This window comes from Bubalus kerabau, chromosome 3 (assembly GCF_029407905.1).
Source record: "Bubalus kerabau isolate K-KA32 ecotype Philippines breed swamp buffalo chromosome 3, PCC_UOA_SB_1v2, whole genome shotgun sequence".
Classification (NCBI taxonomy): domain Eukaryota; kingdom Metazoa; phylum Chordata; class Mammalia; order Artiodactyla; family Bovidae; genus Bubalus; species Bubalus kerabau.
In genome coordinates this window covers 106,129,579-106,142,809 of record NC_073626.1, presented here as the reverse complement: position 1 = coordinate 106,142,809, position 13,231 = coordinate 106,129,579, and the positions used below count along the sequence as shown (strand labels likewise).

Genomic DNA, 13,231 nt, shown 5'->3' with positions numbered 1-13,231 from the left:
AAATTGGAAGGTACAAGATTATTAATAGGAAGTCACAGCAGTCACTAGATTTGGGCACAGGGACAGACTTAAAATCACATTAGCTTGGCTTCAGTAACAGCTCTTGCCTTGACCAACAATGGTATTTCCGACAAGTCACTTCTCTCAGTACGTTTCCTGAACTGCAGATTGGAATAATAAATCCACCCCTCCTATTTCATAAATGCATTATGTTGGCTTATTTTAAATTTTTTAAAAATACATTTGGAAGTGTTTCACACTCTATAAAGTACTTTAGCGAAGATGAAGGAACGAAGAGGACAGGGCAAAGTTAAGAAATATTTTCAAGAAAGACTCGAGCACATTAGAGACACTGGGAGATAAGGGGCACCAAATGTAAAATGTCAAAGCATTGAGAGAATACCTTCTGTAAAAGAAACTCAGAAATTCAGAGGAGAAGAGAGTCTGAAGGAGATGACTCAAGAAAGATCTGTTTTGAGGCAAAAGGACAACTACCTGAAAAGAGAGGGAAGTGCGGGACTAGAGTCTGGGTGATGGACAATAATGCGAAATGGAGCTCTGAGAACTGCCACCAATATCCATCCCAGTAAGAGTTACAAGAAATGATGACACAGTGCAAACCAAGAAGAACTAAAGAGATAAGATTAAAAATGCAGAAAGTAAATAACTAGCAAAGGACAAGGACAAAACCCACCCCACAAAGAAAAGGCAGGTATTACCGTAAGAAGTGTAGACAGCAGAGAATTCACAGCAAAAATCCAAAATAGAGTGCTCATGTAACTGAAAAAACTGAGGTCATTCGGCATTATAAGTCAAGGAGATTGAGAACTGAGGAAAAAATTCTACAGTTGGCTAGAATGTGGTCACCAGCGACCTTCAAGAGTGCAGTTCTAGGACAGAGGTGGGACCAAAGCCAGATTGCAAGGAGTTAATCATAATTCAATGATCCTCTCATGAAAAAGCAGTTGCCAATAAACTGAAGGTGAAATTCACAGATAAGAGAAAAGCACATTGAATCACTGAAAGGGGACAAACTTTATCTCAAGAAAGCTTCTTAGGATTTTTAACACTTCCACAGGAGAAAGAAGACTTCAGTTTTCCAAAATCTCCCAAAAGACATATATATAAGTAACAAAACACATGGCAGTTAGATTTTGCTGCAACTGAAGAACAGGAAAAAAAAGACTTAGTCCTAATAGTGTTTAAGTTTTGATTACAATTAATATGCATACCCTAAATAAGGCATTTTGGTAACTCAGTTACATTAACTACTACAGGAAAGTCATAGTATCCTGTTCTGACTCCAGTCCACTGGAAAAGAACACTGAATCGGAAGCCAGGAGCCCTAATTTTAGTGCAGCCCTGAAGTGAAAGTGAAAGTTACTCAGTCCTGTCAGACTCTTTTGTGACCCTGTGGACAATACAGTCCATGGAATTCTCCAGGCCAGAATACAAGAGTGGGTAGCCTTTCCCTTCTCCAGGGGATCTTCCCAACCCAGGGAATCAAATCCACGTTTCCCGCACTGCAGGGGGATTCTTTACCAGCTGAACCACCAGGGAAGCCTACAGGAAAGTCGTAGTATCCTGTTCTGACTACAGTCCACTGGAAAAGAGCACTAAACCTGAAGTCAGGAGCCCTAATTTTAGTGCAGCTCTATCTGTGAACAATTTAACTATTACGCCACTCAGTTTTCCACATTTAGTAAAGAGAATCTCACCTACCCCACCTACTTCCAAAACTGTTGTGATGATAAAATGAAACAGCATATGTAAGAAATATAAATAATTACATTTGTGCATAATGATAACTATACACATATACACACAGAGCTTCACAAATATAAGGCAACAATCCATTAATCATTATTTTATAGTACAGATAGATTATATCAATTAATCCATATACTATCTTTATTCTGAACAAATTTTATGTTACTAATGTAATCCTACTTCATTATTTCAATTATTATCTGAACTTTAATAAACATACTTAGTAGTAAGTGTCAGTAAGGTGAAATGTTAATTATTCAATCAGTTATGTCATCTACATTGTCCATAAGGCACTTTACCCAAGAAAAAAAAATCATAATAATTAAATTCAAATCAGATAGACTATATTTCTTAGCTGCTCTTTTAAAAGATCTGGTGGGAGAGGTTTAAATAAATGATAAATTTAAGATTATTACTATTTCATTTAGCAAAGCTCACTTTCTCTTAAAACATATCACAACTACTCAATATTTTTTCTGCTTATATGTCTCAAATCACCATCAATAAATGTACAACTCTACTAAGTATTGTTCCCCATGCTGGAGAAGTCTCTTAAGAGTTCCGTGGACAGCAAGGACATCAAACCAGTCAATCCTAAAGGAAATCTACCCTGAGTATTCACTGGGAGGGCTGATGTTGAAGCTGAAGCTCCAATACTTTGGCCACGATGGAAAGAGTCAACTCATTGGAAAAGACCCTGATTCAAGGAGAGACGGAGGGCAGGAGGAGAAGGGGGCAGCAGAGGATGAGATGGTTGGATGGCATCATTGATTCAAAGGACATGAATCTGAGCAAACTCAAGGAGATAGTGGAGGACAGGGGAGACTGGCATGCTGTAGTCCATGGGGTTGCAAAGAATAGGACAAATAACAATAACAAATAGGACAAACAACAAGAACAACAAATTGTTCTCCACGTAGAACAAAACTATTCAACTGTACTTCTTTTTCCTCGTAGGACAGTCAGAACTTTCAACCTGATTTTAAAAAGGGAGAATGAGTGTAAAGATTCTTGCTTATATTTTCAAGCAGAGATTTGGTCTTCCATCCACATAAAAAAACTCGATGGAAATAGCTCTTAGATAAAATCATCTTGTCATAAAACATGACAGTCAGTAGTCATGAGTATCTGAAAAGCACTTGAAGTGTGACCCTATTTGCTCACACTCTAGAAATAAGCATATAATCCATGCTTCTTTCTTAATCACTGCAATCTAAATATTGAACAGCTTGGCTTTCGATATTATTTTTCCAGCATACAGAAGGAACCACACTAGCCATTTTGAGATTAATCACTTTAATAATCGATCCATTTCAAAGGCTTAGGTCTCTCTGAAACTAGTTTTAGGACCAAAAGTAATTCTAGAGTAAAGGAATTTTGCCTGAGTAACTATCCTCCATAAAACTGAAAAATCACCTATAAAATATATAAGTATTTCAGAGTAGACAATAATATAAACACTTGCATTTAACCTAAGTCTTGAGATAGTGAGCAGAACTGGATGAAGTTAAAAAAAAATTTCAGTACATTTTTCTGCAGGGCTTTTTCCAGAATCTACTACTCTCTAATCCCCAGACACCTGGCTTAGAACAAGCCAGGAATTAAATGGAGGAAAAGAAGATGCAACCAACTATTCCACTACCTTAGTCCCAACCTGAATTTCTGATTTTAAGATCTCTTACAATCCATCTTAGCTGAAAAGGAAATTAAAAAAAAAAAAATTTTAACAATTGAAGATTCTTTGTTCCTCTTCCTGATCCCACTTCCCTCTTTCCCAGAGGTAACCACTTGGCTGACAGTGGGTCTGTCATTCCTATCATTGACTATTTAAACATCATCCACATGTGATTGCTTTTACAGAATTAAACTCCACAGCCCAGAGGCTGTGTCTGATATTGTCTTCTCTGTAGCATCTAGTAATCAGCATGCGCTCATCATTTAAATGTGACAAATACCTCTAAAGAAAATTAATAAATATTTAGTAAAACTAATTAAACAGGACCATACATTGTCACAATAGGAAAAAGAAACAAATTTCTTCCCCATTTATGAAAGTCAGCTAGGTGTCTATTATGTAAAGTTGATCCAAAAATTCAAATTATTGAAAAGTTGGGTTTTAATTTAAAAGACTGAATAAATAAAATTTAAAAGACCAAATAAAATTTAGGTTTGAAAAAAATACATCTTTCATCCAAATAATTCTCTATAAACTCAATAATTACAATTTATTCTGTTTTTTTTTGTTTGTTTTACCACATTAGAAGTTATTCTTCTGTATTCCCTAGGCAGCAGCAAATAACACCATGCATGAGGACAGATATAATTATATGCCAAAAAAGACAGACCAGCACCCTCACACTCCAAACTCCCCTCTGTGGCTCCTTCATGCCCCATATGTTGCTAATAAAACTGTTTCAATCATACCTATGAGACAGTTTTACTGACATAATATCAGGCCTCTTGGTTGTTCACAAGGCTAACCACCAAAACTGCCACAAATGCAAATTTCAAGACTGATGCAAGTAGAAATCCACATTGTGTGTGTGTGTGTGTGTGTATGTGTACACAGATGCATATATATTTCGGAGCACAGAAACATGTGTTAAAACTACAGTTCTACTATTTGATTCGGTAAACTTTAAAGTGCCCATCCTGGCTATATAGACATATAGAAGGTTCCAAGATCTGACAACAGTATGCCAATCAAGAAACCATAACCCTAACTTTATCCTTTCATATTGTTAACATGATCAAATCAAATATCTGACTGCTAGAAAGCAATGACGGAGAAGGCAACGGCACCCTACTCCGGTACTCTTGCCCGGAAACTCCCATGGATGGAGGAGCCTGGTAAGCTGCAGTCCATGGGGTCACTAAGGGTCGGACATGACTGAGCGACTTCATTTTCACTTTTCACTTTGATGCACTGGAGAAGGAAATGGCAACCCACTGGAGAATCCCAGGGACAGGGGAGCCTGGTGAGCTGCCGTCTATGGGGTCGCACAGAGTCAGACACGACTGAAGTGACTTAGCAGCAGCAGCAGCAGCAGAAAGCAATGACAGTCAGAATTGTTAGTAATAATTATGTGCTGTGCTATGCTGTGCTGTTCTGAGTCGCTCAGTCATGCCGACTCTTTTTCAATCCCATGGACTCTAGCCCACCAGGTTCCTCTGTCCATGGAATTTTCCAGATCTACTCCATGGACAAATCTACTCCATTTGTCCATGGAGTAGATTGCTGTTTCCTCCTCCATAGGATCTTCCAAACCCAGAGACTGAATCTATGTCTCCTGCATTGTCAGGCAGATTCTTTACCACTGAACCACTTGGGAAGCCCCCAGTAAAAAGACACAATGAAGAAGGGTAAGCAATGGAACACTGAAACACAGTTAGAAATTTTATAAACCTGCTAAATTGATAAATGATCTGGTATTCAGGCACCTGATTCTCTACTTCAAGAAACTAAAACACTTTCATCACATGTATGGTTAAATTCATCATACATAAAGTTTTCTCATAAAACATGAATGTTTAAATGACTTAACAAAAAAAGGGTTTTTTTTAAAATCCTGCTACTATAGGAAATGCTCAGTTAGATCAAGATGAATGCATTCTCAATCTTTTCTAAAAAACTTCTCTAGGGAACCCTGTCTAAGATGTTATTTCAACATGACCTCAATTATTAAATCCTCTGGGGACAAGACTCCTTTTAATAAGTCAGCCCAAGAACAAAGGGGCTTGTGAATTCTAGTCTCCTTTGATCTATGACGGCAGCAAACAGGAAAGAAGAGGCAGGGGTGTTAGTTCAAGTACAAATCTTTCATAGGACCATCTGACCATTATCCCAGGGTTCAAAAGACCCAATCAACACCACCACACAGACAAGAGAAAGGGACCTATGCTGAGAAGGCCTGGAGAAGTTGTCATAAGGATCGTTATTCTAGGGAGTGATCAAGCCTAGAAAACATACCAACTCTAGAACACAATGGGTGAGCCTACAGGGATAAACTTGTAACACTGGCCTAACTTCTAAACTACTGCAGTGCACCCTATTTGTTGAAAGACGCATTACTTCAATTGAAATCATAGAATTCTAGAGTGGGCAGGAATCTGTGAATTACGTGTGGTTCCTTCCACCAAATGCAAAATGGCTTCATGTAGCATTCTTTTTGATGACAGACCCAATCTCTTTGGGAAATTCACAATGATGAGAAGCTAAAAAGCGACTGTTGACCCATTCCTAAAGGCCTTGCTTGAACATGAGTGTGTCATTTCTGCCTAAGTTTTCTTGTTCATTAATGATGCGGGCCTGCTATTCAGACTTCAAATCTGACCCACTCCATCAGATTCAGACTTTGACTTTGTCTAGCCTTTGGACCAGTATCCACTTACAGGTCAGACATTCTAAATGGAATTGTGACCCTAGTCTATCATTAGATTAGGCCAGTTCCCAGGCTTAGCTCCCCTGGTCAGCCCTCATCTATGACAGAGCACTACCACCATCACCCCTAAGTCTGCCCACTGCTCAGTCCTAACAGCCCTTTGATTACAGATAAGCTCAATACTAGAGGACTCCATCTTGGCCTCTCCAGTCCAGTCCAACATCTTCTCTGATCCATATAGCCATAACAGCCTTTTGCTAATTGTTACTAACATTCTACCATGGGCTTCACTGGTGGTTCAGCAGCAAAGACTCCACTTGCAATGCAGAAGACACAGGAGACATGGGTTTGATCCCAGGGTTGGGAAGATCCTCTGGAGGAGGACATGGCAACCCACTCCAGTATTCTTGCTTGAAGAATTCTATGGACAGAGGAGCCTGGCGGGCTTCATTCTATAGGGCTGCAAAGAGTTGGTCACTACTGAAGTGACTGAGCACACACACCAGGGTCCAAGAGCACCTGGATTTCAAAAAAAAACTGTAAACCTTCTCCTCTGAAATAGGCCCAATTGCATATATAATACTGTACATAATTTTAGAGGGTTCCCCCATGAATCCCAAGTTCAAAACCCCTGATATCTATAATGGGGACTCATATTTTTAAAAAATTAAATACATATTCCACACACACGCACACACTAAGGGATACTCTTGCTAGACTCCCTTGCAACTTGAGATCTGTATGTGCTCTAGGTTTCCCAAGGAGGAACACTCCTAAGGAGTTCAGAAGGAGAAGGAAACCAGGAAAAGCAACCAAGTAAAAACAGGCCAGCCCATTCAGCAATGATGGCAAGCAAGACAATGATTCTTCTGGTACCAGCAGCAAAAGCCAAGACTTCTCATTCAGCACTTCCAAATTTGAACAAGGCACCGTGCTTCTGAATCCAGAGATGGCCATGGCTCCCTCGGCGAGCCAGCTGAAAAGTGTGGTTCCAGGAGTTGGTTCTAGAAACTCAGCTAAAGTCTATTCTTTCCTCTCTTCTAATCCTCAAACATCCTATATTACAAGTTAATAAATCCCCTTCTGCTTAAACTAGCTGTGATGATTCTATTATCTGCCACTCAGAGAGCCCTTTCCCATATGTGAGCCACGTAAACAGAACACCTGAAATAAATATTTAAATATACTACCAAAACTGGTAATATAATTAATTAAATATATATATATTTATATATATATATATATAATATAATTAAAATATAGACCTTTGGTTGCATAACAACTTAGTGCCACTGACCTATACACTTAAAATGGTGAAAATCGAAATTTTTACATTATATACATTTTATCTCAGTAAAGAAATATTATTTTTCTAAACATCCCCCCAAAATTTGTATTTCAGCCAAGGAATCAAGAACCCTTAGAAAACCTTGATTTAATCAACTTATTCCTGTTCTAAGAGTATCAAGCAAGAAAGTCATTTATTCTCTAAGTCTAGCCTCTTGGTCTCTAAGTACAAAGACTGGAAGAAATCTCAATATACATTAGATAAATCAGACACTAAAATTCTGCAGTGGGTGAAGTGGAGGGTGGAAAAGGAACAAGGCAATATTTGTTGCAAACTTACTATGTGACCATGATAAGCCAAGTGCTTTCCATATATCCTCGTTTAATCCACACAACAACACCCACCCAACCTCATTTATAATAATGCTTCAAGGTAAATGCAACTATTCTTTTCTTACTTATGAGAAAATGGAGGAAGAAGAGCTGAGCAACTCACCCAAGGTGCACAGCTATTGACTGCTGGAGTAATGACAGATCAAGATCTGTCTGACTCCAAAGCCCTGGCTCTGTCTATACGACATTTCTCTTACTGCCTGCCACAGCCACAGTGCTCAGCAGGCAAGGGCTAATTAAATTATCCACAGTGATGGAATCATCGCCCAGCCAGGAAAGCAATTCTTGAGAAGTGTCACCTAGACCATTAATATAGTATGCCCTGTAGAGTCAAGTGTGATGTTCAAATACAGAAATAACTAGATGATGATGATGATGATGATAATAGCATCCAGCTACCATTTGCTGAGTGCCTATTATGCTTTAAGTGCTCCATATACACTACTTCATTTAATCCCCTGAACATCCCAGTAAGAAATGCACAGTAGGTGTTACCTTCATTTTACAACAGAAGAAAATGAGATGCAGAGATTGAGAACTCTGCCAAAGATTACACAGCAAGTTAAGTTCACAGCCACAATTTGAACTCATGTCTCTATAATGCCCAAATGCATGTGTGGGGACCAGAACTTATATTACCTTTCCTCTTCTAAAGAGCCAAACACGGGCCTTATACAGTAAACATTCAGTAAACCAGCAGTTTTTACTTTGAAATTAGGGACACCTGCCAGTGAAAGGATCAGAACTCCTTTTCTTCACACTTTCAGCCTAGCCCATCTCTCAATTCTCCCCACCTCAAGGGAGAGAAAAGAGCTACAGACAACCACTAAAGCTTGCTCTATCAACCCGCACATACTGTTAGAAATTATACAGACTACATGATCCCAAGAGAACTGTATGAAAGCGAGGAAATTATCTGCAAGGCGTCTGATTCAACAGGACCAAGGCGAGACCTGAGAATCTGCAAACCCAACAAGCTCCCAGGTGATACTGCCTCCAGACCACGCTAGCTTCAATTACCATCCTCAGACTTCTTTATGTCCACCAAGTTCAGTCACCAAAGAGTAACTAATGACAAGCAGGAAGATGCTATTCAACTCCCTTTGGTACAGGGAGGCTTTATAATGGAGATACATTAACAAGCTGGGAAAGAGCCATAGGGCTGGCTGGGTGGAGACTATGCAGGAGACCACACAGTCCAGATCCAGACAATCAGTGGGTCCTCAATGAATCCAGTAAATGTCTGAAACTATCAATGACACATGTAAAATGCATTTCTAAGAGGTTATAGGATAGGGTGTGGGGGTAGAGGGAGGGGAATAAAATGTGAATAAATAAAATACAATTTGAATAAAAGGAATAAGATTATAAATTATATAATCATCATGTGGAAACTCAGCACAAAGAGAAAATATTGCCCTAGCCCAGTACAAAACTTTAGATAAAGTCTAACTTCTAGAAAAATAGCTTTATTTCCCAAATAAACCACAGCAGCATAAAAAGTTAACAGCAATGGGAATTCACTGTATTCCCAGATGATAATAATGAGCTGCAAAAGGTCAAGAAAACTTAAGACAGAACATACACAATGATGGAGTCACTGTTCTCTTTTATTTACAAACAGAGAAAGGAACTTATTTATTTAGTATCATTATGACAGACCCACCCATATATGGAAATAGTAGCTTGTGTAGTTAACTCAAAGTATGGTCCAAACCACATGTGCTGGACTACAAGGAAAATCCAGTCTCATAAAGCAAAAATACCACTACTTAAAATTACATGCTAGCAAAATTAACACTTTGTCCTAAACAAAAGCTAGGACATGATTTTGTTTTTGTTTTAATTCAACAGATATCAGGACACTCTACCAAGATACCATATCAAAAATAAAAATCAAAAAAGCAATTATAATGAGAAAGAAACTGACATAGGGGGACTGATATAATGGGGAAAAATGGAAAATAATCTAAATGTTCATCAACAGCAAAAAAGATAAATGGGGATATAATCATAAAACAATATAATATAGCTCTAAAATTCACTGAACTATAGGGGAGAAAAGGATAGTTAGGGAGTTTGAGATGGACATGTACACAGTGCTATATTTGAAGTGGATAACCAACAAGGACCTACTGTATAGTAAAGGGAACTCTGTTCAATGTAATGTGGCAGCCTGAATGCCAGGGATGTTTGGGGGAGACTCGATACATGTATAATTATGGCTAAGTCCCTTTGCTGTTCACCTGAAACCATCACAACGAAGTTAATCGGCTGTACTCCAATACAGGCTTCTTCCCAGGTGGATCAGTGATAAAGAATCTGCCGGCCAATGCGGGAGGCAGAGGAGACACTGGTTCAATCCCTGGGTCAGGAAGATCTCCTGGAGGAGGAAATGGCAACCCACTCTAGTATTCTTGCCTGGAAAATCCCATGGACAGATGAGACTGGTGGGCTACAGCCCATGGGTTGCAAAGAGCTGGACACAATGAGGTGACTGAGCACATGCACATATCCCAATACAAAATAAAAAGTTTTTTTAAAATAATTTAAAAATTAATAATAAATAAAATTGAATTCACTGAACTATTTAGCAGTGGAATTAGGGGCTGAACTGTATCTCCCCAAAATTCATATCTTGAATCCCTAACCTCCAGTGCTTCAGAATGTGACTACACTTCTAAAGAGGGCCTTTAAAGAGGTGATTAAATTAAAATGAGTCAACTAAGGTGGGGCCTAATCCCATATGACCAGTGTCCTTATAAGAAGAGGGAATTTATATACAAAGAGACATCAGAGATGTGCACCCACCCACCAAGTAAGGACAGTGACCAGCAAGAAGTTGGCCATCTGCAAGCCAAGAAGAGAGACCTCAAAATAAAGCAAGTCCACCATCACCTTGATCCTGAATTTTCAGCCTCCAGACTGAGAAAATGAATGTCAGTTATTTCTCCACGCAGTCTATGGTATTTTGTTATGTTAGCCTATCCCTTACTCCAGGGGATCTTTCTGACCAGGAATCAAACCAGGGTCTCCAGCACTGCAGGCGGGTTCTTTACCAATTGAGCTATGACAGAAGCTCATGCTGGCCCACAAGGACTAATACAAATGATCCCAAACTCAAACATTCATAAGAATCACCTGGAGGCCTTACTAAACGCAGACTTTGGGGCCCTTCTCTCAGAGTTTCTGTTCATTAGGTCTGGAAAGAGGCCTGAAACAGACCTAGTTCTCAGGGATGCATGTTCTTGCAAGGGCCCCGCTCTTGATGTAATGCTCTGCCATTACAATCTCCAAAGGATTAATAGTTTGAACACTGGTTCTAGCATTGTCATTTTGCACTGGTATGCACAAACTGGCTCAGCAGTAAAGAACCCACCTGCAATGCAGGAGACCTGAGTTTGATCCCTGGGTTGGGAAGATCCCCTGGAGGAAACGGCAACCAACTTCAGTATTCCTGCCTAGGAAATCCCATGAACAGAGAACCCTGGCAGGCTACGGTTCATGGGTCACAAAAGAGTTGGACATGACTTCGGGACTAAACAAACAACAAACAAAACACAAGTGTGGCCAGTTATGGCCTCAGAATTTTTATTTCCAACAAATTCCCTGTGATCCTAAATTTGCTGACCAGGTACCACATTCTGAGAGTTGCTAAACCATCTGCTGAACCAGGTAAGTCTAAAAACATAATACTGGGGAAAAAAGAGCAAGCTGCAAAAGAACAAGTATAGATATCATTTATATAACGTTTTGTTATGGATGTGGTATTTCACTTCAGTTCCGTCTGACTCTTTGCGACCCTGTGGACTATAGCCCACCAGGTCCCTCTGTCCATGGGATTCTCCAGGCAAGAACACTGGAGTGGGTTGCCATGTTCTCCTCTGAGGGACCTTCCCAATCCAGGGATTGAACCCCATCTATTATGTCTCCTGCATTGGCAGGTGGGTTCTTTAGCACTGGGAAGCCCTTTGTAATGGATATTATATATGTATAAACAGAAGCATGGCAATGTAAACACCCAATTCAGAATACCTGCTATCTCTGAGGCCAGTAAAAGAACAGAATTAGTGATCGGCACCACAGAGAGCCTCAGCTCTGTCTACAAAGGTCTATTTCTCAAGTGAATGAAAAATAAAAAATTGAAGTAAACATGGCAAAAAGGTTCAGTTTTGACAGAGCTGAGAGTTACATTGTGTTACTCTCTATACATTTTTGCACTTTTCTGTAAATTTAAAGCACTTAAAAATTTTTCAAAGAGAAAAGAACCTTAACTATTATATAACTCTGGCACCACCGACAATTGAGTAAAATATTCCATTCAAAATTTTAAATTTTACCAGTTGGAAGAACAATTCCACTTATGAAAAAAAAAAAAAACCACAACTTCACGATAACCAAGATATAAGGTTACTTGAAGCTTGAGAATCATAATTTAAAAGACTAAACAGATATAAATCCACTTCAAATGAACACATCTAAAAATTTACTAACATACTATGGAAATTAGGAATATTAAAAATGAGAACTACTATCCCTTAGAAATAATGGTAACTGTGACATTCAGGTTCATTTGACTCTACTATATCTTTTGCATGAAATGACGAAAATAAATTTTAAGCTGTTTTAGACAGTCACAGACAAAACATAACAGGTGAAATTTCTATAAACCTACAGAAAATAATAGGAAAAGGTTAAATTAAAATGAAAGGAACAGAAATAAATCTTAGAAAATTTCAATCTAAAAAATATAGAATAAATGCAAATTTCATAAAAATAACTTTTAACTATTAAAATAGCCAATTGTGTGTTAAAATATGAATAATCAGTGCTGCTATTTTCATTTTATTGGGAATATAAAATGGAAAAACTTTTCAGAAAGAATGTAAAAACATAAATCAAGGGCATTAAAAATACTCACTCCCTTTAATCCAGTAATTTTCTTTCTAGGAATATATCCTATGGAAAAAATCAAAATAATGAAAACAAACATTCACACATGAGCATGTTAATCATAACATTAAGTAGTATAGAAAAACTACCCAAACTAAATAAATCACAATGCATACATATGATACAATATAAAATTAAATAAAAAGGAAGATTATAAGACTACACACACTATGATCTTAACTATCAGTTCAGTTCAGATGCTCAGTCATGTACGACTCTTTGCATACTTAAAGGACTGCAGCACGCCAGGCCTCCCTGTCCATCACCAACTCCCGGAGTTTACCCAAACTCATGTCCATTGAGTTGGTGATGCCATCCAGTCATCTCATTCTCTGTCATCCCCTTCTCCTCCCAGCTTCATTCTTTCCCATCATCAGGGTCTTTTCAAATGAGTCAGTTCTTTGCATCACGTGGCCAAAGTATTGGAGTTTCAGCTTCAGTATCAG

General features: G+C 38.6%; 1 protein-coding gene across 4 annotated transcripts in view; it reads right to left on the bottom strand.

Moving 5' to 3' along the window:
* Window positions 1-10,302, bottom strand: part of GTDC1 (glycosyltransferase like domain containing 1) — a 384,670-nt gene extending 374,368 nt beyond the window's left edge. The window contains exon 1 of one of the 4 annotated variants that reach the window (XM_055572676.1): window positions 10,079-10,302. In XM_055572676.1, coding sequence (XP_055428651.1) covers window positions 10,079-10,088 — 10 coding nt within the window. In that variant the 5' untranslated portion in view covers window positions 10,089-10,302. The remainder of the gene's footprint in view (window positions 1-10,078) is intronic. The other 3 variants (XM_055572674.1, XM_055572677.1, XM_055572675.1) reach the window with 3 other exon arrangements.
* Between the last annotated feature and the right edge of the window lie 2,929 nt (window positions 10,303-13,231).